A 26088-nucleotide genomic window follows, 5' to 3' on the forward strand; every position below is an offset into this window, starting at 1 on the left:
CCAGCCGGTTGGGCGCAGCAGCTGACTCCCAGATTGGCGTCCCGGTCTACTAGAAGCCAGGCGGTAAAGCCCGAAGACAAAGGCGCGGGTGATACATGGAAACGCCCCCGCTGGCTCCGCCCAGAGCGTGACTCATCCAATCAGAGGGCGCGTGGGCGGGGCCCTGCCGCAGCTGCTGCCAGCTGAGAACGCCAGCTGTCCGGGCGCCGCCGGAGGGAGCGCTCGCTGGCGGGCAGGCGGCGGCGGCGGCGGCGGCTCCAGCGATGTTCCCCGCCTGGCCCGGATGGCTGGGCCTGCTTCTGCTCTGCCTCGGCCCGGCTGGCCACGGTGAGGATCCGGAGCTCTCTCCTGCAGGGTGCCGCGCCGCGAGGCCCCCCGCGCCGGGGTGAGTGGCCGGCCGGCTGGCTGGCTCGCTCGCAACGGCCCTTCGGCTGGCCGGCTGGCGGCTGGCTGGCCGGCCAGAGGCGCTTCCTGCAAGGAGAGCTGAGCTGGCGGGGGGGCAACGTGCCTCGCTGGTTGGCACATGCCACGGTCGGGGGGTGGGCGAACCTGCAGTGGGAGTGGGCGTTTGGGGTGCGTGCGTGCAGACGGCGTGCCGGTGCGTGTATCCGTTTCGTAATCATGGTGCGTGCGGGCATGCATGGAGGTATATGTGGGGACATCTGTGTACAGATGTGTGCATGCATACACCAGACGTCAAAAACTGACTCTAAGGTGCAAACAAATGCACATATACACGCGCGCGTGTGTGTGTGTGTGTGTGTGCGCGCGCCTTCAGGTCAATGTTGACTCCCGGTGACTGCCTGGACCGGTCCCTGCAGTTTTCTTGGTAAGGTTTTTCGGAACTGGTTTGCCCTTGCCTGCTTCCTAGGGCTGAGAGAGAGGGGGTGGCCCAGGGTCCCCCAGCTGGCTTCGTGGCCATGGCGGGACTAGAACTCAGGTCTCCCGGTTTCTAGCTTGGTGCTTTCACCACGACCCCAAACTGGCTGCCATGTATACTTGAGTGTGTGTATATCCGTTTAGATATACACACAGCCTTTGTAGGTGTATATGCAAATATATATATTTATAAATGGACGACATATATATGTGTGCGTATATAGGCATGTATTTGAATACCAGGTGTATATGTGCGCACATCTATGCATACGTATGTATACTATGTCTGCATATAGTTCGTGTCCCTGTGTGTTATATGTATAGATAAATATATAAGTTGATGTGTGTGCACAGGCATACCCCCACCCAGATGGATTTGAGCGATTCGCACGGAGTGCAAGGGGCGCTCTGCATGGCGTATTTCTCATTTGCAAGACTAGTTCCTGTCACCCTCCTTGGGGGTTTACGGAGCCTTCGTGCGTAGCCTTGGTGTCTATTCATAACTCTCGGCTCTTAACACCTGCCATTTGCAATGTGACCACAGCCTTGGAAAGCAGCCCCACGCCTGTTTCCCCCCTTCCTTCCTCTGCCCTCCCTTGTCGCAGCCAGGAGTGATGGGTTATTATCTTTATAATCAGATATATTTCCTTGCTAACATCATGTAGAAATACTGCAAGGTAGAACGGTGCCTTTATTCCCCTGCTGTAGCTTAGATGGAAACCTTAACAGAAAAGAGCTTTAAAAACGGATATTAGCTGTGATGGCGGAATGAAGACTTCGTGTTCACACACAGTATATTCTCAGAAAATCCGTTCTGGGAAGTGGCAGGTTTAGGGGGTTGTCCAAGCCGGGCTTCTGAGCTTTTGTGGAAAGCAAGATTTGGCCTAATCGTCCACAGCTCGTGTTCCTATATGTAGAAATCCACAGCATCTTCAGCTACCTTTTGTGGGACCCCCAAACTCTGAATAATAGAAAGAACAGTTCTGTGTCTTGGTTTGGAGGAAGGGAATCATCACTAGAAGATTTTGGATTAAAGTCTGCAAAGATGAATTCTGAAAGCCCTCCTATCTTCTCCTTCAACTTATCTTTGTGGAAGTGAATCTTCAAACTCTCTAGAACCAAAAACTCAGTCTTGGAAATTAGACTCTCAATAAACCTCTCTACAGAGGAGGATAAAACAGATCATCATGCCGCAGGCTGGTGTGTTCCAATAAAATAAATAAGCAAAGCATTAACTGTAAGAGGAAATTAAAACGATTACAGAAATATTATTTTTAATAGTGATAAGTGTTCCTGATTTAAAAGACAAAATGGTTTAGTCTGAAATAGCCTGAGAAGGTGGCCTTAAAGCAGGGAGGTGGTGTCCCATGTTATGTCGGGCTGCAGCATCTGATCCAGCGTGGCTGGTCCAACATGGCCACTAGGCAGGAATGATGGGAACTGTTGTCCAATCATTGTAGAGAGCCACCCATTCCTCATCACTGCGTTAAAGGAAGCTTGGGCTATCAGTTGCTTTGGTGGCCACCTGAGGCTTCAGCCAGCTTTGCAACCTTCAGGAGATGTTTGACCATCTCTAGCCAGCTGGTTTTTGACAGGTCAAGTAACCAAGTTTGCTTGTTTTTACTAGTTCTGTTACTCTGTGTGTGTGTGTGTGTGTGTGTGTAAAAATGCACACATTCTCCTTGAGATACTGAACATGCGCAGCCTGTTTTCACACAATGCATTCAATCATCAACCTGCAGAAACCCAAACCTTAACCCAAGTTAAAACTAGCCAAGCTTAGCAAGTAGTTACTGAGTTAGTGAAGGAAGATGTGTGTGATGCCTGTCAAAAGCGGGTGGGCCCTTGATTGCGCCGACACAGGTGCCATCTTGACGTTTTTGACACCTCCCTGCAGGTATTCCTGATTAAGGATGTTGTGTGAATGAGAGCCAGGGACCCAGGATTGTATTTCCCACCATTCTTTGTAGCATTCCTGGTTGCTCTGAGATTCTCAAGGCTCCCAGGCATTCAGCAGGGACCAAATTAACTGCTTACAATGACAGACCAACTATTTTGACTGCAAGCAAAAAGACACAGGTGCTGTGAGAACTCCCCGTCTTTCAGAGTTGTGCCATCCAGACCCTCCTGGGTCCCCCAAAAGATTTCCAGAATTTGTTGCACACCTCTGGGTCAACGGGTCCCTGAGTCCTGGAGGAGGTAGCATCCAGAATAAACACAGGAGCATGGCTAGAGATGTGCGTCGCTGGCTGCAGCATAGGAACAAGTTTCAGGATTTCAGAAGTTTTGTATTTGTTAAACTGGTTTGTCCCACCATGGATGTTCTCCATCTAAAAGCCACAGGCACTTGATCTTCCACTCCGTTTTGCAGTCCTTCTGGGAGAATCAGTCCACGTTCATGAGTAAGGCAGAGGGGCAACGGGCAGTCTCTTTGAGAAGCAAGTAACTTTGCTGTATTTCAGAGCAGTGAAGGGACTGGCTGTTTTCAACTAAGACACCGAGCTATTAGAAATAGGGTTTCACACAACAGAATTAGACCAAACAGGTATGTACACGTTGCAGAGAAGTAGAATAGCATGAAATGAAGTAGTGGAAAGCAAAGAATTGTAGCTTGCTTCTACTCCAGGGTCTGGATGACTCAATAAAGAAGCTGCAGGAAGCTGACATTGGGGCAGTAGAAGTAGGATTATTTAAAATTATTTGAACTACGGGAATAGACAGGGTGCATGAAATTTGCAGTAATTGTCCATTCTGCACACAAGGACTCTGCAGATTTTTCCTTTCAACTATTTCTCTATTAATCAAGGATTCTAATCTTGTCAAGAACCTCACGATTCCTGGGCCTTGTGTACACCAGGTGTTTTCCTATACATTTGTTCAACTGTTTGCTGCTCGGGCATGGCTTCTCTGCTTGAAACCCAGTTTCTTCAAATGTCAAAACCACCACACTATTCTTTTTATTGATGCTTTTTTCCCTCTGCCGGCTGCTAGGTTTACGCATCCAGGAATACCTTTATTTCCATGTTCTGAGTCCTGGAGATATCCGCTACATCTTCACTGCCACCCCAGCCAAGGATTTTGGGGGAGTGTTCGTAAGTAGGCTTAAAGTCTTTTTTAAACCAATCTTTTTATGCCCACGATGCTGAAACTTTCCTTTCCTTCTCAAGGCAGTCTTTAGAAGGAAGGGAAGGAAGGCTTAAAAGAAGATAATTGGAACGCTGTTGCAAGGGATACAATCTAGTTTGGAGGAAGAGTGTTTCTGAAGGGGTTCAGATGTTCCTCAACTACAGATCCCAAGTTCTCTCATCGTTGGCCCTGGTGCCTGAGATGACCAGGTTGTGGTTCAGCAACATCTGGAGGACCCTTTGTAGCAGACCAACCTTTATCTCCTCCTGCACATCTTTGGGGTGAAAATTCTGGGGGTAAGGAATACAGCACATTGGACTGTTCCTGTCACTCTCTCTTGGCCCAACCTTCCTAACAGGGTTGTTGTTTGGGGAGGGGGGAATCGGAGAAAGGTATGTATGCTGCCTTGAGAAAGGCAGGATATGAATCTAACCCAGTGTTTCTCAAACTTGGCAAGTTTAAGATGTGTGGACTTCAACTCCCAGAATTCAAGGTTGAGAAACTTGCCAAGGTTGAGAAACACTGGTCTAACTAATAAATCTAACCCCATATGGAGCTGTTTATCCCCCAAAACTTAGTAATGCCACAAGTCCCATCAATGGAAGCCAGAAGGTGCTGTGCATCGGATTGGGGAAGACCACGAGGGCGAACCTTGTTTGCCCCTGGGCACAGGACGATGGCTCACGCCCTGCAGCTGATGGTTTTACATTCCCTCTTTTCTATGTCTCTTCCCCCTGCCCAGAACATGAGATACGAACAGATCTACCTTGTACCGTCTGATCCGCCGGATGCCTGCGGTGTGTTGAACAACGGGGCCTTCATCGAAGGCCAGATTGCTTTGGTGGAGCGCGGGTGAGTTTCCTCCCATGCCCTTCTTTTGCACATCACTGGAAATCGATGGGTTGGTTTTCCAAAGCGGAGGAGAGCGCAGATTCAGCGTTCGAATCTCTGCTCTGCTATCAAGTCAGCTGGAGGATCCAGGACGGTTCTTACGCCAGGAGGAACCTTCTCCCTGGCCTTTCAAGGATGCTCTTAGGAAGTGGGCAGGTCCAGACGAAACTGCGCTGGGTTCAGGGGGGTTCACCGCGCGTGGTCAAGAAAAAGTCAAGACAGTGACCGTAATGGTGTGACTGGAGCACCGTTTTTTTTTAGTGGGTCGTAGACCCTCTTGGATGGATTTCATGAATATTTCATTGTAATTAAATGAAAGTCATGAAACGTACCTGTTAGGAATACCGGCTATCTCACCACTCTTTTTCCTTTGTCATGTTTCCTTCTGTTGCACCGCTGGCTTATCCGAGGCAGGGAGTGAAGTTTCATAACCAAATGAGCTGCAGCCCACGAAAACTTCTGCCTTTTAAAAAAATTAAGTCTGCAGAGGTGCTACCAGCCTCCTCCTGATTTTTGCCTGCCACGGACTACCCCAGCTTTTCTCCTGCAAGGTCCACAGTGAGAAGCATTGGTTTGTGAGACTTCAACTCCCAGAATTCCCCAGCCAGGATGGCTGGCTGGGGAATTCTGGGAGTTGAAGTCCACACACCTTAAAGTTGCCAAGTTTGAGAAACACCGGTGTATATGGTTAGGGTTATTTTCTTTTTGTCTGTACTTACTGAATTAGTTACTGTAGATATGGACTGCATCTGTTGCCTTTGTTATTGCAATTATCGTACTTAGTTACAGTACCTTGGACATTTCCTAGCATTGTTGGTTTGCAAAAAGTGGGTAGAAATCTAATCCAGAAATATGGACCTTTTCTGGCTTTTTTGCAGGGGCTGCTCCTTTTTATCCAAGACCCGCACGGTCCAGGAACACGGGGGCCAGGCGGTAATCATTGCAGACAATAGTTACGACAACGACAGTGCCTTCGTGGAGATGATTCAGGACGACACCCAACGGACAGCGGACATCCCTGCTCTTTTCCTCCTGGGGAGAGACGGGTGAGGGCTGCAGCTGAGCATTTTCCTCTGTTTTCCTTAGATCCTTGGCCATAAACCCCATTGGCAGTGGCCATTCTCAGTTTGCTAGTCCCTTTGGGTGGAAGGGTTTTCAATGAAGGGGACAGAAACAAGGGATTCCCCCCCCCCCATGAATGCACCAGGGTCTCCTTCTGATTACCACATTGGAGGTCTGTCTTAAACGTTAGCGTTCATTTTCTCAAGATGTTGCTCTTATATGCCCATGCTGGCTGGGGATGATGGGAGCTGACGTCAGCCACATCAGAGGGCTGACAGGTTAGGAGAAGTTGCCATACGGTGGACGCAACGTTCGGTCTCCCCCTTAGCTGGAATATAAATCGATTAGGTCTGTATTACGTTACAGGATGTTAAGCTCACAGTCTGAGTTAACTAACAGTAAGTAGTCACAGCCTCACAGAATTTAGCTTGCGTGCATTGATAGAGGCTTGTTCGCCGCTCCTGTTGAAAAGCCTCCCTTTTTTCAACCAAAAGCATTAAAATGAAGTATGTGGCAAAATTAGGATGTTCCGTTTTGGGAAATGGCCCCTTTCGGGATTCAATTATTCTGCAATCGCTTCCCGCAGTGAGGAAATTGCAGGCGTCTCTTCCTGCTTAGAACTACGGCAGGTCTTCCTCTAAAAAAAGTCCCACGTGGCCATTTCTTTTCACAGACACATGATCCGTCGGTCTCTGGAGCAGCACGGGCTCCCCTGGGCTGTGATTTCCATCCCGGTCAACGTCACCAGCATTCCCTCTTATGAACTCCTGCAGCCTCCCTGGATGGTTTGGTAGCAGAAAGAGGAAGAGTCAGGAGGAAGCAGCGGAGCCCCGCGCTGGCCCGAGCTGGGCTGGAGGGACGTAGCTCACGTCCACAGGCCACCGTCTACCCCTGTCCCGCAGCTGCTGGTCTGCCTTGAGGGCCCGCAGGGTACTTTATGGAAGACCTTCTGGGCTGATGAAGGAGAACTGCCCGCACCAGGTCACCTTGATGGGCTTTTTCTGCAGGCCTGGCGTCCGTTGGGATGGGACTGGCCGAACCAGCAGCTCTTGAGACGCAAACAGGAAGCTCGGACAGCTGTTGAGGGCCGCTTGTTGGAGGTGGTGGTCAACCTAGCTGGCTTTTCTCAAATCCAAGAGCGTCACAAGGCAGAGTGTTTGAGAAGGGAAACTTAGGCACGCCCCCACCTGCCAAGTTCGGGTCCTAAACAAAAAGGGGCATTTAAGGACCCCCTAGTTTTAAATTCAGATGCCAGCCTGGCCAACCCAGTATTGACCTGATGGATGTTCCGCTGAGGTTTGTTAAATAGGCCACAGTTCATTCAGCAACGATTTGTGAGTCCCGGTGCCTGAGTTCACACAAGACAGAACAAACTATGGTTTAATGCAGTAAGCAAAGACAGGGATTGGATGGCAAGGATGAAGTCCGGGAGGTTGCATAGCTTCGACTGCCTTTTATAGTTGCTACTTTACCCCAACCAGCGACAGCTTTAAGGATCAGAAGCCCAGTCCAATAAACATTAAGGTTGCTCAGAAAGATCATGAAATGGGATCGAGTCAAGTCGTCTTCCTCTCCCAGCCCCCTACCAAAAGCTAGAAGCTTACCCTAAAGAGGGAGGAAAAGAAAGTTCTCAGAAATCTCCTTGTACCTCATTTGTGGTGTCTGCATAAATATGAGCACTTCAGTTCATGAAACCTGGTTTTCCCACAAGAAGTGTGGGATTTAACCAGTGAACACTAGAAACAGCCTAGTGCAGTGTTTGTCAACCTTGGCGACTTTAAGATGTGTGGACTTCAACTCCCAGAATTCCCCAGCCAGCCATGCTGGCTGGGGAATTCTGGGAGTTGAAGTCCACACGTCTTAAAGTCGCCAAGGTTGACAAACACTGGCCTAGTGTAATCCTGATTTCCACATGGAAATTTGCTTAAAGCAATGGAGCGCTCACTTGGAGAAGAGCCACTGATGTTTTCCATGTGAATGCTGGTGTCTTTCAGTGGGAAACTGACCAGTGCTTTAGTCTGTACGTTTTGCCTTTGCCCAACCACAACGTGCAACCCTATCAGGTTAAAATCCAAAGCCTACATTCCTCATCTCTTTGGGTCCCTGCTTGCTAGTTTTATTATGACGTACAGTGCAAGTCAGAGCGGGGAAAAGGGGGTAACCCTATCTTTACTTGGGCTTTGCAACTGGCTGTAGCTGAGCTCCATAAAATCTGAACAAGGTAAGGGCTTGGTTAGAATGTGGATGGGAACTTTTGTCACACTTCCATGAATTAGGCACTGATGGCCTTTGTGTGATGACATCATGCCTTGTGTGATGTTGTTGGGACGTACATCAGGATACCCGTGGACCTATTGCAAGTACGTGTTTCTGTGAGAGCCATTCTGTAACTCTCAGCCCCTTTTTCTAACTTCTCAAGGTCATGTTGAATTTTCTCTTTCAGGGTATTAGCTGGGTGACCCAAATTTGTATCATCTGCTAGATTTATAGGTATTCCCTTGTTCAACCAAGTCAGTAAAAATGCTGAAGAGCAGAGAACCCAGGTCTGAATTTTGTAGCACTCTGTTCAGTTGGACCATGAACTTTCAATGAAGACTTCAGAGTTAAGGTTTTCAAGCCAACTATGTACAGTATTCACTTAAATGTCATTGCATCCAGCCCACATTTAACTAGCTTGCTAATCAGAATATGGAGAACAAATATTTGCTGAAAACTTGTTGAAATCAAGATATATTACGTCTACAGCATTCCCACAGTCTGCTGAAAAAGTTAACCAGTGAAATAATGAGGTAAGATCAGAGTTGTCATTGACCAATCCATGCAAACTTGTCGTATGCCTTGTTTCCAAATACTTACAGTGCCGTCTCTTTGTGATCAGCTCTATAAATTTTCCATGGATCCAGGACTAGTAGATAGTTCTCCAAATCCTCTATATTCTCTTCTTTGGAGACTGTCTTCTTACAGTAGCCCCAAATATGTTGGGTCCATAATAAAGGCTAATGTCAAGTGTTGATTTCTCTCCAGCTTTTTGTTTTGTTTTTGGGCCATAACTGTTAGTTAGGTTTAGGTCTCACTGAATTCAGACAGGGGATGTTCCTCTGTAGCAGTGTTCCTCAACCTCAGCAACTTTAAGATGGGTAGACTTCAACTCCCAGAACTCCCATGGCGGGCTGGGGAATTCTGGGAGTGAAAGTCCACCCTTCTTAAAGTTGCTGAGGTTGAGGAACACTGCTCTATAGGGAAGCCAACACTGGTGTGAAAATTGAATTGGTGAATACAAGAGGCTCCCTGGAATACATCAGGCCCATCTGGAAGTTGCCAGCTTGGAAAAAGATCATCAGAGACGTAGGTGTCTAGCCAAATTAAAGCCCAAGCTTTAATTTGGGCTTTAATTTCAGGCCAATGGAAAAATAATAGCTAAGGTGACTGACGACCAGAATATGATCATCTATTCTGTAAAACCACAAATATTTATTTATTTATATTTATATTTTTGCACTTAACCCCTGCCCTTCCAGAATGCTAAAGTACAAGCAAGTGGGCCAGAGTAAGCTTCACAGGACTGTGCAGACAGAATGTTGTTTCAAAAGAGGTTACACAAATTATTTAATGCAGTGCTTCTCAATCTCAGTGACTTTTAAGATGTGTGGACATTCTGGGAGTCGAAGTCCACGTTTCTTAAAGTCGCTGAGGTTGAGAAGTCCGGAGGGCACCCGGTTGGAGACAGGAACTGCACGCACAACCGTGTCAAAAGCAGATTCTCGCACAGTCGTAGTTGGATCAGCGCTAGGCCAGGAGAAGCCGCAAGATTTGTAGGCTTTTTTAAAAAAAAAAACCCTGCCCCTCCCCTCTAATCCAGTGTCTCTCAACCTTGGCAACTTTAAGGTGTGTGGACTTCAACTCCCAGAATTCCCCAGCCAGCCATGCTGGCTGGGGAATTCTGGGAATTGGAAGTCCACACACCTTAAAGTTGCTAAGATTGAAAAACACTGATCTACAGGATGGCACCAGATGGACATGGCATTCCAGTGTTTTCAGCAATACCCTCCCCTCTTTTCTCAGCACTCTTTGCCTGCAATGTTTACTGTCTAAAATCAGAAATTCCAGCTTTGCAATCTTTGCAACTTCAACCTGTTTTAATACTCCCTTGAGATCTGGGTTAGCTCCCCTCGAATACACCCAGCTGACTCAGTGGTTGTGTTCACACCACACATTTAACCAGGCTGCATAAAGGCCCATTGACTCCATGGTTCATTTTAAGTTGATTTGTTGTTGATTTTGTGTGGCCTTTTTTAAATTTATTTATTGCATTGTACTCTTGCGTTAGCTTCCAGTTTACTGCTTGGCACTAACCTAGGAAATGAATTACTGTAACCCAGTCATCAGATCAAATGTTTTGTGAACCAAGCCAGTGTTGATTTCTTTCTTGGGAGTGGGGGAAAGACTGAGGGCTCTTCCTTTTTAAAAAAAAAATACTACATCTAATGAGCAACATGAATGATCAGCTCCAAATGTTCATATATAATAATGATCAGCTATAAATATATATATACTATCATATATACAATAATAATAATGATCAGCTCTGGAAAAGAAGCAATCAAAGACATCAGAAGCAAATCCCATTGTATTCAAGGAGGTGAACAGATTTGCATAGAATTACAAACTTCCCCATTGGAGGGAACATAAACTGACAACGAGGGCATTCAACAGCAAACCATCATTCTCTCAATCCCAGGTCAGGTCAGCAGGCAAGATGAAAACAGGGACTAAAGGAGGCCACGGGTCTGAGCTGGACTGCTGTGAAGCTGGCAGCCCTTGGCTACACCAGGCCACGTAACAGGCCAGGCAGACCTGGGGATTGGGTTGCATTCCCTGCTTTTTCCAGCTGCTCCGGGGGCTGTGGCAGAGAAGCAACTCCCTGGGTCTCCCTTGCCTCCTACCTGCTGGGGGGCACCGAGTGGGACATGCTTTCTTTGGGCCGGGCCTGTGAGTGTCCCCCAAGCACCCAGCCAGCAAAGGGGCAAGCTGGCATCTTCAGATGCAGCTGGTTTCTTAGGGCAGAGGCTGCTTTGCATAGCTGTCCACCTGGGGTGGGGGTGGGGAGGAGATACACAAAACAGGAGTCCCCTTCTTCTCTCCCCACAAAGCTGGGAATGCAGAGAGCTGCCATGCGGCTTGGCACCAGGATCCGGTTCCCACTTCCTTAAGGCAAACACCGTCCCTGGTTCCCTCCGCTGGCTAGGCTAGGTACCAAACACTTGGGCTGCAGAGGACTTACGGCCCCCCCTTCTGTCGGAAACGGATGCCAAGGTCTTCTGTTCCCCACCAGGTTGGGTGCACGGGGGGCATCCAGGCAGTTGAGGCCCTGACTGCTCCTTGCTAGATACCACATGGGTCAAGAGGGTGGATATGGAGTTGCACAAAGGCCGGCTTCTGGTCCCTCCCCGGCCATGATCTTCCCCCATTCCTCCTCCTCCTCCCACTGACCAGGAAGCCATTTCCACCACAGCCCACCCCCGGGCTCCGGAGGTGCCCCCCACCACCCCGAAGCCCAGATCAAACGTCTGTCATCTCGTCTTCCAGCTCCGCACCATCGGGCTCCCCTTCGGCTTCCTCCTCCTCTTCCTCCTCCGACGTCACATCTGGGTCATCAGCTTGAGCCAGGCACTTGGGGCAGGAGCAGATGAACAAGTAGTTTTCCCTAGGGAATGGGGAGGCGGGGGGAGGAGGAGAGAGACGGGAGAACTTCAGGGTGCTGAAGATCCACTGGGAGCGAGAACACTACACGTCATGTAAAAAAAGTGAATTTGCACCATCAGCGGTGCACTAGTGTAGTCACAGCCCTACTTCCTTTAGATCAGTGTTTCTCAAACTTGGCCGCTTTAAGATGGGTGGACTTCAACTCCCAGAGTTCCCCATGCTGGCTGGGGAATTCTGGGAGTTGAAGTCCACCCATCTTAAAGCGGCCAAGTTTGAGAAACACTGGTCTAGATCCCTTTTAATTGCGGAGGGGGGTCATTGTTCTTCTGGCCCTTTATCCTGGAAACTCACATCCTGCCTTAGCAGCTTCCATCTCCCCGATGTTTTGCCCCTCTTTTCATCTTATTTAGTTGTATTTATATTCTTACATTCTTCCCTTCTAACCCTTCAACTCATCTCTGCTTTTTTTCCCTCCAACACTCCTTCCCCACAATGTTTTGCAGAAGCTCTTCAAAGGGAGGGTCTGACCCTGGTCTCCTAATCCCACCAGGCCCCATGAACTGGTGCACGACAGCGCTGAAGACCAGCTGAGCTACAACCTAAGAAAGGTGCGCCATGGTCCCACTCAGGCTGCAAATCCAGGGAATCAGAAAAGCAGCCTACCTTATAGGGCTGTTGTAACAGATGCAACTAGATCCTGGTTGCATAAAAGCCCCAGGCAAAGCCTAAGCATTATTACAACACGCGTGGATGTTGCTAACCGAGGCACACATTGGGAAAACACATCATGATCAAACATGGCAGCGTTCAAAGCAACAGGATTTTCCAACGGGAACATTGTCCTCACTCACTGAAGGATTTTGCACCGGCTGTGTCGGCTCCGTTCTCTCTGGCAACAGTCTAGGTAGCTGATGCAGATCTCCTGTTTGGGCGAAAAACGATTGCACGGACTGAAAGCAAAGCCGCTGAAGCAGGAAGATCGCTGCTAATTTGTAACGGCCAAGACAGCTTGCAAACGCGTGCCTCTACCAAGGGGACCCTGGGACACCCCATCCCTTCCGTGGGTGTTCAGAACAGCATCCGAATGAAGGTCACGCAACCCACGATTTGGCTTTAGGCTTGCAAGCAGAGCCAGCTCCAGCTGGAATCAGCACCCCGTTTCCCAATTGTAACAGAATTATTTTGGTTAGCTGCTGGTTGTTCGTTCCTAACATGATCCAGAAAAGGAGAATCCCGCTGAGTTGAACTAAGAGTTTTAATACAAGGGTGAGGGCCCAGGTGGAAATGGTGGTAGGAATCTTTGCCTTCTTTTAATTGTGAGTTTGTTAAGGTGGTCTCTCTTTGAACACTGGAATCTCTTGCCCCCTCTTTGTACCCCAAAGTGAGCTGCTGTTTTAGAGATAAATTACCAAGGGGTGCCGTGTCCATCTGTGAATTTACAGATCTATACTCCCTATCTTAAGGAACAAATTCAAGATAGGTATTCTTTATCCATTTTTGCAATGCCTTTATATTCTAAAAATGCAAAAATGGAGCAATGGGTTCCCATATGGTCTACATATAATAAGAATGTGTAGGACTAAATTCATTTTATATTGCTATCGTCTGGAGTTTATTGTTTCTTTTTTTCCTAAGTTATTTTTTCCCCTTGCCAAGATGTTATTTTAACCACTTTTACATTTGTAGTTTCTTACTGGGTTAGCACTTGATTTGTTTGTTATATTTCATTAAGAAGGAAGGAAGGAAGGAAGGAAGGAAGGAAGGAAGGAAGGAAGGAAGGAAGGAAGGAAGGAAGGAAGGAAGGAAGGAAGGAAGGAAGGAAGGAAATGGAGAAGGAGGGAAGTAGAAAGAGAGAAAAAGGAGAAGGAAGGAAGGAAGGAAGGAAGGAAGGAAGGAAGGAAGGAAGGAAGGAAGGAAGGAAGGAGAGAAGGAAGGAAGGAGAGAAGGAAGGAAGGAGAGAAGGAGGGAAGTAGAAAGAGAGAAAAAAGGGAGAAGGAAGGAAGGAAGGAAGGAAGGAAGGAAGGAAGGAAGGAAATGGAGAAGGAGGGAAGTAGAAAGAGAGAAAAAAGGGAGAAGGAAGGAAGGAAGGAAGGAAGGAAGGAAGGAAGGAAGGAAGGAAGGAAGGAAGGAAGGAAGGAAGGAAGGAAGGAAGGAAAAAAAATGTGGCCAACACAGAATGTTTACAGTACATGCTCTGCTGACACCTCACCTCTCCCAGGTTGATATCTTCCACCGCTGTCAAATGCAGGAGAAAATTGTTCTCTGGGAAAGAGGCCTCAGCATTGGGAATACAGCTATGGTTGCCTGCAACAAGGAACAGAGAAAATAACTGTCCAGCTCACGGAACCACTTCTAGGCGGGCATCTGCTGCGAAGGCCCAGAGATCCGGGCAAGAGATTCTGTTCTCATTACTCACAGCAACTCTGCAGCACGTAGAGGCCAGACCCTTCGCAGTTCAGAAACTCCCCTGTCTCTAAATCCAAAGAGACAGAGAGAAACAGTAAGAAAGCGTGGAGGCTGAAGAACAGGTATGAGGTGGAATGCGGTTTAAAAATGTGTGAAATCACGGGAGTCAAAAGCAGACCCTGGGACTGTGAGCCTGGAAAGGAGACTGACAGCTAAAACCAGGCTGGCGTCTTTTTCAGGGTGTCAAATAATCAATCAGTAATAATCGAACAAGCAGAGGGTACTCCTCGTCACATCATTTGATGATGCCCTTCTGGATCAAATGGCTCAGGAAGGCAATGCTGCAAACCCGGGAAGGTGGGCGTCTGCCGGATGCGTGGACCCCAATTCCCAGGATTTGCCAGCCACAGCATCACCCTGAGAATTAGGGAATCAAATCTGCACATCTGGAGGCTGTTTAGGGCGAGGAGGGCTGGAGGAGCTCATAGCGACTGGATATACAGGGCGGTACGTCTCGGCCTGTCTGGCCAGGGTGGGGACAACTGATGCCCTCCAACCATGTTTGTGGTCTTTGGGAGCATCTGATCAGCCCTGCAGGGGGAAGAAGTCCTGATCCAGAAGATCTTCACTTACCCCTCCAGACTGGCATGAGCTTGGGGGCGGCACCCTATCCTCCCACCCCAGTGGTTGGGAGTGTCTCCCTGATTTCCTGGAGTCCCATGGAAACCTTCTGCCACCAGAAGACAACCAGGCCCAGCAGGGGCCTTCAAACTGTGGAAGGTCTCTGGTCTACCCACCTTTCTCAATATCCTTGTACAGCTGGTCGATAAAAGCGTCTAACTGCTCCCGTTCCTGGGTGGGGAGTTCCAGGGCATCGCAGGCACAGACCCACTGGCTCAGAGAGCTGCAAAAGCCCGAAGCAAAAGGCCCAAAGAGTTGCGTGAGTCTAAAGCCCTAGGTTCCTTTGGGGCTGAAACCATTCCGTCCACCAGCTGCATGACCCACAGGAGTCAAGAGGATGGACGCCCCTACCCTTCCAAGCCAGAGATGAATACGATGGTGTCCCTGCCAAAACAAGGCCCCTCTGGGCATGCCCTCTCTGTGGCCATAGGGGAAAACTGGTGCATAACCCCCCCCCCCCACCCGTGGCCTCTCTGCAAGAACCCTAATGCTGCAGAGCTGCCTTTAGACAAAACCAGGGTTTCCTTCATCACACCCTGGGATGACAGACACTGGAACCAACACATCTGGACCGAGATGGTTCAGTTCTGTCTTCTTTTAGGGCAGTGCCAAGGAAGAGACCGGCATGATCAATTTGTCATTTTGCTCAAAGTAGGAAAAACTGTGCACACTGCAGGCACCAACAAACAACTAGAACTCTAAACCCCAAATGCAGAAATCAACTTCTTGGACAAACCAAAGTGGTTCCAATTTATTTCTTTCATATACATTCCCCACCTCTCTTCCTTGGCAAGTCCTTTCTCCCAATTTAGTGTTCGCCCCCATTCTATCCTAGCACCCTCCCTCTTCTAAAAGCAGATTTTTATTGTATTTTCAACCGACAGGACGTTAAACCACAACCAGAACAAAAACCGAGTTTCTCAGCTGCAACCTGACACCGTTCAATTTTAATTTTCCCAATTGGGACCCCCCTCCTCCTCCTGCAGTACGTGCTAAAATCATTCAGACTCTGCAGACCGGTACATCACACCCTCAATTTCAGCCTGGCCAAATGAGAAAGGCAACAAGTTTGGGTCCTTAAAAAGGGACGGATCCATCTCTTGGCAGATCCCTGATGACATTTGTGGAATTCCCCAGCAGCAAAGCTCCCTTGACTTACCTCGTCCCTATTCCTTGCCCATTGGTGCCGACCAGGGCGAACAAAGACCGAAAGCCTTCAGGAGAAAACCACTGTGGGAGATGAAAGAGAATTGACGCATCGGGTAGGTGCAAAATCTGGCACTTTCACCTTCCCCAGCTCACCATCTTAAGTTGTAAAGTTTGCACCGAAGCCTCTGCTTGAAGCGACTCCTACGTTTGGGATGTGATTATCAGGGGGAAACTATGTTTTTCAGAGGAATGTGTCCTGAGAACAGCAGAAACACCACCTCAACACATTTGGCATGTAGTAAGCTGGAAAGGATCCCAAACCTTTCCCCACGCCAAAAAGAGTCCTGCTCCCAGAATCTTGAGTTGACACTCCTTTCTCTGTAAGGAAGCACCAGGACTAATTCCACCAGCGTTCCTCTTCCTCTGGCATGTTTTGGGTCATGGGACTGCAGTCCCCGCGCATCTGGTCGAGAGAGGCCTACAATGGCCAGACCGCTGTGAGGTTTACCTTGCTAAGGTGGTCGTCATAAAGGGCTTCTGTGAAAAGCACGCGCAGGACTTCGAGCTGGCCCTGGAAGAAACCAAGGAGGAGAAACTCAGTCTTACTGATGGCGTTGGCACAACATGGAGCCTGGTTACTGAATTAACCCAAGGTTGGGTTCAGACAATACGCTCAATCATAAATGTAAAACAGCAGAATTGCCTAGCATTCTGAGACACTCGGTTCCATTCCAAGGACAGAAGGATCTGGGGTAATTGTGGGGCTGGTCCATGTCAGGAACACTGCAAACGATTTCTTCTTCCAGAAGATTAAACAAATTCTACAATAATCGGATGAGTGTGTTACCCCCAGAACAATCTGCCTCTGGAACAGAACATTTCGAACAAGCCAACCCACCTTTCCATAATGTGCAAACCAGGTCAGTTCAGTCTCTTCTGCAAAGACAGCCACGGAGTGTTAGGAACAGAGCAGGGGCCTTTATGGAGTTACAGGAGGAGATTAAACTGATGGGGCCAACCAGAGCAAGGCGGCGTTCACCAACCAATCCCCATTTTGCCCTCTGAAGTCTTTATGGAACCACTGACCAGGACAGCTTGTCCAGCGGCCAACAATCCCACTGCAATAGCGGTCGAGGGAGATCAGAGGAGACACGCGTTTGCAAGCCCTCTCCCATCTTCTCTGGGAAGCAGGACCCTGGAAAAAGCTACAAGCAAAGTAACTAAAAAGGGTCCTTCGTGATGTTGTCTTTAGGACCCAGATGATGATGACGATTTATTTAAATGTATTAGCTGCCCAACTCCAGTGGGCTCTGCCACAGGAGAAATGAGGGCATCTGGTTTGGTGCCAAGTTTGTTGAGGCAGAGTGGCACATAGGTGCATCGGATCCCTTGTCCTTCTCAACAGTAGCATTGGATTGAGTTGGAGCTCGGCAATTTTGCTCCTTCCTTTGGGCAAGATGAAGCCTCAAATGCTCTTTTTGGGACTCTGGGTTCAGGTGGAAAGAGAGAAAGGGCAAAGAGATCGCCGGGGAGGGGCGGGCAAGTCTACGACCACAAAGATGCTTCAAAGTTGGAACAGAGCATTTGTTTCCAACTCTTTAAAGCAGCCATATCTTTCCTCAGGATTGCAGATACAGCACCTGACTGGAACTTTTTAAAGCAGCTGTGTCTTTTCTTTGGGATGAAGTAGGTACTGTGTGCACAAAACTACAGATTCTGGATTTAATTCCAAGGATGCCTCCTGCGCCAAAATTGTGAAAGCGTGTTGTGGGCACACTCACAAAATGGCTCCACTGGGAGGCCCATGTGCTACCTAAGGCCCTCCTAGTTCCCCTTGTAAGCTTCTCCCTCTGCCCTAGCTAACTTCTGCCTAGCCACAAAGGCCCATGTTCATCTAGGCCCGGAGCAAAAGCCATCCACCATTTTTATTTTCTAGGAAAGTTTGGGCAGGGGGGCGTTTTGAAGAGCAAAAGATGGCATCTGCTCAAATACTGATGCTACTACACTGTGGTCCTCCAAGAGACAGAAAATAATAACAATTCATTTGATTTTACATCCCCCATCATCTAATAGATTTAGAAACAGAAATACATTATGCCAAAATAAAGCTCAAAAATCAAGATAACGCACTCCTGGCTGGCCATCATGGTTCCACCCCTTGGAAAAACTCCCAGATTCCACAGTTGTCCTGACCTTAAACTTATCTCCCAGGAGTTTGTGAATAATCTCTTCTTCTTCGTTGGCAGTTTTATTGCAGAACTGAGAAAAAAGTTTGATCCACCACTCTTTCTCCTTCGCCTGGAAGAAACCAAGAAGAGCGACCATTTCTCCTGGGGTGGGTGTGCGTGCAAGCAAATACACACACGAGTAGTGCTCCAGGGCTATGCATCACACATAACAAACAGGCAGAGCTTTGACCCCATCGTGGCCGCCATCTTGACTTTTTTGACCACACCCTGCAGACACCCCTGCCAAGGCTCAAGCCCAATTCACGGTGACCCCAGAACTTGGAGCTGTGATCTGATCTTCTACAACAACTGTTTTCTGACCAGATTACAAATTGTTTAATTGTTAAAAAGAGTAAAGCAATAAGGTCAATAAAATACTTTAAAAGAAGCACAAGAAGAATGTCATAAACACAAATCAAAGGCCCTAAGATCGGAGACTTAAAGTAATTTTAAAAACCTAATAACTTATAAAAGCACACCAAGCCAGGAGTCACTGATGAGGCCACTGCTGGATGGCATCTGCAGGGAAGCCCAGATAATAATTTAATTTAAAAAGACTTAATCTATACCATGGCAAAACTCTTACGTTATTCTGACATCCTTGGCCCAAAACTCACGACACCACTCAAAGTCCAGCTTTTCTGCAAGATTCCAGCTATTTATTAAAATCACGACTATGGATCACTTGCAGCATCACAAAAAATATGGCGTAGTAAATCTGCAGCTGGCTGCAGGGGGGTGGATGTGATGACCTCTTAGGTCCTTCTGAATTCTACGATTCTATGATCACCATGTCTGGTGCCTGAACAGATGCAGCGTTAAACTCATCCAGAGGTTTAGGGTACTTAATTTGCTTGCGTCTCCAGCAAGACGCATCAAGAAACCGCACTGTGTAAATTTTGGCCACGTTATCTTGGGGGAGGCTTAAGAAGAAAAACGTTCTGGGCACGCAGGACCCAGTATTCCCAGGGCTCTTAGCACGCAACCATGCTACCAACACGTACCTGCTTGACGGTGGCCACCATTCTGGCCATCAGCATAATGCTGGCAGTCTCAGGGGGGTAGTGGATGTTCCTAGGCAGGAGAGAAAAATGGAAATTCCAGGGGGGCAACGCAGACAAAATGGGCACTCAAGCCAGCCCCGGAGAGGCAGAGCAATCACCTGCAGACCGGCCGTGCAACATGCACGGCAGAGCGTGCTACCGGCGAGCCCCTTGCAAGATGAGCTACAAAAGGAGTTCTGAAAGAATTGGGCAGCTGCTGAAGTGCGTCTGCTCCCTCGAGCCCCCCCCCATCTTGCCTCCAGGCTTCCTGCAGTTTGTTGAGAGGATGCTCCGGGTCCTGCCTGGAGGGTCCCAGGCACAGCGCCTGGTGGTACTGATCCCACGCAGTCTGACGGCACTCGGGACTGCAGTAGGTCACCTACAGAGCAATAGGCAGCGACGTGAAGAAAAGTCACGCTCCTGGCCAGGGGGGCATCAGAATAAGTACGTGACCGGAATGTAAGAAAAGGGCAGCGTTTGGTTCTCAGCATTAACCAGGGCCGACCGTTAAGGAACACGGGATTAGCAGAACGTGGGAGCAGACGAGGTGTGGGGCTGCAGAGGGGTTATGCAGCCAACATCCTCTGCTTTCTCAAGATGCTTTTCGCTCCTGTTCTCAGCCTGGGGAACCTGAATAAGGGCTGGTTCTCAGACCGATTAGCATTCAGGAGGTGGCGGGGCCAACAGCCAGCTGCAAACGTCCTCGTGAGAGGTGAAGGTTGCCCCCTCCTTAACAGATCCCAGGAGGGCTGTCACCCCAAAAATCTGAAAGCCTCCACCCTAACATACAGATTGGTTCAGCGGCTGCAACTCCAGTAACTCCTCCCACGCTTTGCAATAAATCTTGCTAAAGACAACTCTGGGAAATCGGACTGGGAAAGAATCTGTTTGGGGCAGAGGCTAAAGAATCCAAACACTGATTTCTAGAACGCTCTCAGGACACACCCTGATTTATTTATTATTTTTGTATTGCCCCATCCAAAGATTCTGGATGGTGTATCAACAATATTCAGAATCTACCAACTATTCCATTAAGGCATGTGGTTTTCTCCCTGGCAGTTCCCTAACTGATTGATCCTTGAATTGATTGATTGGTAGTTCCTTGAACTAGCAGTAGTTCAGTAGTAGTAGTAGTGCTAGGAACTAGTACTTGTCCTAAGAACTACCAAGAAACTCCATAGTAGTTCCACCCTTGATTGATAGATCCTTGAATTAAGGAATTCCCAAGGAGAAAACCAGACCCCCGCCAACCCGGGCAGGGCAAGTGACTGTATATAAACAGGGAGCAGACCCCACACTCACCAGCACTGATGATGTCACCTAGTCAGGTAATGAAACGTGTGCAAGGTCAAGGAGCACCAAAGAGTCCAAAATTACTACTGCGGCCACCTAACACAACTTTGGTATCAAACACCTGTTTAAAAAGGAATGTTTTTACCTGTTCCTTTAGTGCTGGAAGCGATGGGGCTAGGCCGATCTCCAGACACGGGGTATTCCTTAATATAGGGGAAGCCATCAAGAAGGCCTTCTTCCTGGTCCAGATTCCCCTCACCTCCCCCCAGGAGAGTTTAGAAAGCCCTACCAATTAGAGGGAGAACTCCCTGCCACCAAGTGCCTGACAATCTTGCAAGATTGACCAATATTGGGTGACTGGAATCTCCTTATTTCAGTGTTGTCCAAACTTGGCCACTTTAAGATGAGTGGACTTCAACTCCCAGAATTCCCCAGCCAGCATGGCTGGCTGGGGAATTCTGGGAGTTGAAGTCCACTCATCTTAAAGTGGCCAAGTTTGGACAACACTGCCTTATTTCTATGTTTCTCCGATGCCTCGGTATTTTTGTTCCTGGCTGCATGTTCTTGTGAAGTTTTTAATTCTGTAGGGCACCTTGAGTCTTCAATCTGGCAGCCTAATAAATCTCATAGATACTACTACTACTACTACTACTACTACTACTAATTATTATTATTATTATTATTATTATTTCTGTTTTCTGAGATACAGCAGGTTACTGGAGCGGGTGGGAAAAGGCAAAGGGAATGCATGGCCCAAAGACAGAGGTTCTAAATTAGCCTTCCTCATCCTGGGTGCCAGATGTGTGACCTCCAACTTCCAGAATGTGGTTGTGCTGTGCTGGCTGGGGAATTCTGGGAGCTGGAAGTCCATGTCCCCAGAAGCCACGCAAGCAAGTAAATGATGCTGCGGTTGAGCAAGCAAGCAAATGACCTTCAGTGGACGGTTTCTGTTTTTGAACGGCGTGCACGCACACACACACACACACCCCCAGCCAATCTTGGTTTACCTGGCAATTGGGACAGCAGCGATGGAGGTCTTTTCGAATGCTACACTTCTCCAGGTGAGGAAGCGTCTGAAACCTCCCAAGCAGCCTCTGAGCGTTTTCCTGGGCGGTTTCCAGGGCTCGCAAGCAGTGGTCACAGGCTGAAAGGGAAGCGGGGGGGAGAGATTGGTCCCCCAGCTCTGCTAGAATTGCCTCTAGGTCTGTGGACAAACTACACCTCTCTTTCCAGCATTCAGACACTAAACAGAAAAGAGTGTCCCGACAGTCACCACAGCTGACCCTGGGTTTTCCCAAGCGACTGTTAATAAGAACAACAGCAATAACAACATCACAATGATCATCTTCTCATTACAGGAAAAACAGATTTGGGGAAGGATTTCAACATAAAAACAGCTGATGGGAGAGACCCCCCCAGGATCTCCGCTCGCCTGCTCAAGCAATGAATGCTGAGATTTTCATTCCAGGAATCTGGACGAAACCCATAATGTGTGTTCCCTTGCCCAACTTCACCCCTTCTGATACACAGATACAATTCCCAGAATTCCACGGCACAGCTGCCAGAGCCTTCTGGGAGTTGTGGCCTCAATATTTTGGGAAGGCAGCAGAAAGCTGGAGTTGCCCAACAGGGTTGCCCCTTATTGGCAGCCCTTAAGGTAAGGATGAAGGGAGGGCACCAGACTGAGGAATACAGGTAGCCCTCACTTAACGTCCCAAATTGGGATTGGCAACTCCGTCATTAAATGGCACGGTCATGGAGGGCAACGTCATGTGACCGCGCTGCTTTACAACATCATTTCCAGCATTTCTGGTCAAAGTTGTTAAGCGAGGACTTCACAGGATTGCAATTTAATTATTTATTGATTTATCAAATGTATATGGCCACCCACCTCACAAGAAGTGACTCTGGGCGACATACAGCAAAAAATATAAAACAATAAACCTGTCAAACACACACCTGCACGATTAGATCAGCAAGGGAGGCACCTCTAGGTCTCCCTGGTCCCCTGAGACCCCCAGGCCTGATGACCCAGCCAGGTCTCGAGGGATTTCCGGAAAATAAGGAGGAATGGAGCTGACCTCACTTGGGGGGCAGGGGGAGAAGGTTCCACAAGGCAGGGGCCACAGCAGAGAAGGACCACTCCTCAGGCCCACCAAATGAAACTCCCTAGTCGACGGGGCCCGCAGCACGCCTTCCCGGCCAGACCTAATGGGACTGATGTAATTGGGGAGAGGGGCACCTTCGGATAACCCGGCCCCAGGCCATGAAGGGCTCCAAAGGTCAAAACCAGCACCTTGAACTGGACCCAGACGGAAACTGGCAGCTGACGCAGCTCGCGGAGCAGAGGTGTAACACGTGCTCTTCTTGGAGCGCACACAGCTTCTTGCACCACTGCATTTTGCACCAGCTGAAGCTTCCGGATCCTCTTCAAGGGCAGCCCCAGGTCGAGCGCATTGCAGTAGCCCAATCGGGAGGTGACCAGGGCCTGAGAGACGGTGAGCAGAGCCTCCTGATCCCAGAACAGGCGCAACCAAAGCTGAAGAAGCAAGCCGAAGTTCACTTACCTCTGTATTTATACAGGGCATTCCAAAGAAACTGGGCTGACACCACAGGCTTCTCCACAAAAATCGTGTCCCCTTTGCGGATATTTCTGGTGGCAAAAAGTCCTTTCCCCTTTAGGTGGAGATAACGAAAGATCATTCAGGAAACCTCCAGGGCTTGTCTTTTGCAGGGAGGGCGAGCCGGAGAAATCTGGTCTTAGAAACACCTCCGGCTGACCATCCCAGCTCTCTTTTGGAAGGAATGCCAACAGGCGATCCTTTCCCCCACCCCCGGAGTTTGGAAGCATGCTTTAAGATGGGTGGACTTCAATTCCTAGAATTCCCCACCAGCATGCTGTAAGGTGTGTGGACTTCAACTCCCAGAATTCCCCAGCCAGCATGGCTGGCTGGGGAATTCTGGGAGTTGAAGTCCACACACCTTAAAATGGCTGAGGTTAAGAAACAGTGTCCTAAAGCAGCCAATTGTGTCTTTGTGGCTCAGTGCTGTTGAATTTGCAGCTCTGGTTTTATTATACCGCGGCTTCCATCGGGATTCCAGAGCGTGTTTCATTTACCGTCGTGTAGCAAACTACGACGGCCGTGCAGATTTCCTTTCCGTGCAAGGCCTGCTCTCAGGCTGTACTTCCTGGGGAGCTGCTAAACCCCACGGCTCTTCAAACTAGGTGGGAGCAGACGCCTCCCAAGTCACGGCCACTTAGCAGGGGCTGGGGACAACGTTTCACACAATACCATGATTTACCAGGACTCTCCGTTTTTAGGTTATTCTTAGCACAATTTCTAGGTCCTTTTAGTTTAATATTAAGAGCAGCGTGCTCTATCCCTACGTGGAAAGCCATCCACGTGGACCTTTTCTGAACAGCGCTGTTCTTAGATGGTTTCTGTTCCCCTCTGTGTGCTGGCCCTTGACAGCAATAAAGAACTCATTGATTGACTGACGGATCGATCGATCGACGGATGGAGGTGAGATCCAGCTAGGAAAGCGTCTGCCTTGCAACGCGTGGGTCGGAAATGCGGCCACCCAAAGAGCCGAGGAGGAACCCCCCCCAGCCCAGGAGAAGATCCTTCGCGCACGCATCTCATCCGGTCCGTGCCCATTACGCCCCCTCACCCCCACCCCGGGTTTTGCCCTCTCGCCCAGCCCCAGCGGCAGCCGCCCAGCCTCGCTCGGACCGCGTCCCCTGCCGCACGTGGCGGGCTCCGGCGAAAGCCAGCTGGGGGCGCCCCGCAGAGGGGTCCCGCTCCCGCCTCCCTCCCCCGCGCCTTCGGGAGAGCTGCAGCAAGGCAGCCCCCGGCCCCGCGCGCGCCTCGCCGGCCCCCGCAGCCGGGGCGCGCGGCCGCGGGCGCCCGCTTGCAGCTCCCGCCTCCCGGCCGGGCCGGCTCACCTTGGCGCCGCCGGTCAGGCGCAGCTCCAGGGCGCGGCGGGCTTGGCCGGGCGCGTCCAGGCAGAAGGCGAAGGGGTCGCTGCTGGGAGCCGCCATCTTGCCCCGCTCTGCCCGGCCCGCGGGAGGAGGAGCCGGCCGGCCGGCCCGCCCCGACCAGCCGCGCCGCCCTCCAACCCGGCGCCCGCGTCGCCGCCGGGCGGAGGGATGGAGAGCCGGGCGGGCGCGCCGCCTTCCCGCCCCGTCCCCCCCCCGGCAGCCGCGGCGACCGCCCCCTCGGCGAACCCCCCGGCCCGGGGATGCGCGAGCCCGGTCCGGCCTGCGCACGCGCCCCGGGGCCGGAGCGGAGCGGAGCGGCTGGGCAGCTTTCCCGCAGATGCCGCCCTGGAGGCTTCCCTTCGCTGGGTCGCCTTTTTTTTTAAGCTGGATGCTTAAAAAGCCTCCTGCTTCCCCCGGGGGGCCTGCTGTTCCCCCTCCCAGCAGCTGGCTTGCAGATATGCTGCTCCTGAAACGGAAGGCTCCACTTAGCGTACGAATTCCTGGGGACCCCAAAGGCCCCCCACCCCCATGGCTACGACCGGTTTAGATCAGCGTTTCTCAACCTCAGCCGCTTTTAAGGTGTGTGCACTTCAACTCCCAGCATCCCCCAGCAGCATCTTAACCTGATCATCGTCAGCATCTGGCGATGAAGCAAGCTGTATTAGAAGGCAGGTCCAAAAAGATACCCTAGGGCAGGGTTTCTCAACCTTGGCCACTTTAAGACAGGTGGACTTCAACTCCCAGAGTGCTGGCTGGGGGATGCTGGGAGTCGAAGTCCACACATCTTAAAGCGGCTGAGGCTGAGAAACAATGCTCTAGGTTAATTCTTCCAGAGTTGAAAAAGAGTCTTTAGGGATGACAGATTATTCAACCACCTTGCTTGGTGCATTCAGACCAAGGCTCCGTCTAGAGGCTGGGAAACGCGTCCAGGAGATGCTGCAAAACCAAAAGGAGCATTTTGTGGTTCCCCATCCCAGAAATTGGCCTCTTAGGATAGACTGCTTCTGGACCCGGTGCTTCTACGGTACTGTCCCAACTCACACCCAGCTTCTGTCCTCCCTTAGAAACGCATTCTAAAAAGTAATGCAGAGTTATTTCCAAGGTGCCTCGATTGCTCATCGACTCCATTAGATGTCCCTGTGTTGCAGGATTTACAGGGGCGCAGGACTGAAGCTTGATTCTCTCGGAGTTTTCCACCCACTGCTGGATCAGATGGGGGGGGGGCTTCCCTTCCAGAAGTCTTCTTTCACCGTGCTTGCCCCGAGCAGGCCCCCTCCGTCACGTTTCCCTGCTCATATTCTCAGCACCTGCATTGCAGACGCAGCGGTTCTCCCAAACCGGAGGGGAGGCCTAGCTCTGCTGGGTCTGCTTCGATGGGCGGCCATCCCCGGGTCTTGCGGAAGGGAGTTCCACAGCTCCCTTCTGCCTCGGGTGCAGCTGTTCTTCATCAAGGTGGCTCTGCGTTATCTTCCCCTTCCTGGACACGAGAGGGAAAAAATGCGTGGAAAGAAGCTTTGAAATTGGGACCTCTTACCTGTGGATGAGGAGAACAAAGGAAGGGCGGGGACCACCCCCAGGAGGATGTGACGATGCTCGTGATGCTCGAGCAAAACCTTTGTTCCCTCTCCGCAGCTGTGTGTGTTCA

The 26088-nt window shown here is 49.9% G+C and overlaps 2 protein-coding genes across 4 annotated transcripts; one reads left to right on the forward strand and one right to left on the reverse strand.

Moving 5' to 3' along the window:
- Window positions 1–169: 169 nt before the first annotated feature.
- On the forward strand, window positions 170–7504 carry PRADC1 (protease associated domain containing 1). Its single transcript, XM_088133228.1, has 5 exons — window positions 170–327; window positions 3871–3971; window positions 4748–4857; window positions 5775–5942; window positions 6632–7504. The coding sequence occupies exons 1-5, from the start codon at window positions 264–266 to the stop codon at window positions 6750–6752; spliced, it is 564 nt and encodes a 187-aa protein (XP_087989354.1). The 5' UTR covers window positions 170–263; the 3' UTR covers window positions 6753–7504.
- A 3063-nt stretch (window positions 7505–10567) lies between these two features.
- Window positions 10568–24645, reverse strand: SMYD5 (SMYD family member 5). Of its 3 annotated transcripts, none has more exons than XM_088133226.1 (13): window positions 24408–24641; window positions 23029–23137; window positions 21469–21605; window positions 19288–19547; window positions 19130–19199; window positions 18091–18195; window positions 16406–16468; window positions 15908–15978; window positions 14865–14971; window positions 14078–14134; window positions 13871–13965; window positions 12513–12583; window positions 10568–11662 (listed from the first exon to the last, which is right to left on the reverse strand). In XM_088133226.1, exons 1-13 carry the CDS (start codon window positions 24501–24503, stop codon window positions 11518–11520), a joined length of 1386 nt encoding a protein of 461 aa, XP_087989352.1. In that variant the 5' UTR covers window positions 24504–24641; the 3' UTR covers window positions 10568–11517. The 3 variants fall into 3 exon arrangements, 2 of the variants coding, with proteins under 2 accessions (XP_087989352.1, XP_087989353.1); XM_088133227.1 differs by having other exon boundaries at window positions 19426–19547; window positions 24408–24638; XR_015794650.1 differs by lacking the exon at window positions 10568–11662 and having other exon boundaries at window positions 12538–12583; window positions 14078–14132; window positions 24408–24645.
- Window positions 24646–26088: the final 1443 nt, after the last annotated feature.

Source organism: Python bivittatus, unplaced genomic scaffold (assembly GCF_059951505.1).
Source record: "Python bivittatus isolate LINGU-HERP-01145 unplaced genomic scaffold, Pbiv_v1 ctg000070_np1212, whole genome shotgun sequence".
Classification (NCBI taxonomy): Eukaryota; Metazoa; Chordata; class Lepidosauria; order Squamata; family Pythonidae; genus Python; species Python bivittatus.

Excerpts from the sequence above, each read along its gene's own strand:
- PRADC1 (XM_088133228.1), top strand. The coding sequence starts at position 264 with ATGTTCCCCGCCTGGCCCGGATGGCTGGGCCTGCTTCTGCTCTGCCTC. Across the intron at positions 328-3,870 it reads CCTCGGCCCGGCTGGCCACG|GTTTACGCATCCAGGAATAC; the intron begins GTGAGGATCCGG and ends GCCGGCTGCTAG. Across the intron at positions 5,943-6,631 it reads TTCCTCCTGGGGAGAGACGG|ACACATGATCCGTCGGTCTC; the intron begins GTGAGGGCTGCA and ends TTCTTTTCACAG.
- SMYD5 (XM_088133226.1), bottom strand. The coding sequence starts at position 24,503 with ATGGCGGCTCCCAGCAGCGACCCCTTCGCCTTCTGCCTGGACGCGCCC. Across the intron at positions 14,135-14,864 it reads GTACAAGGATATTGAGAAAG|AGACAGGGGAGTTTCTGAAC; the intron begins GTGGGTAGACCA and ends CTTTGGATTTAG. Across the intron at positions 12,584-13,870 it reads AAGATATCAACCTGGGAGAG|GAGATCTGCATCAGCTACCT; the intron begins GTGAGGTGTCAG and ends TCGCCCAAACAG.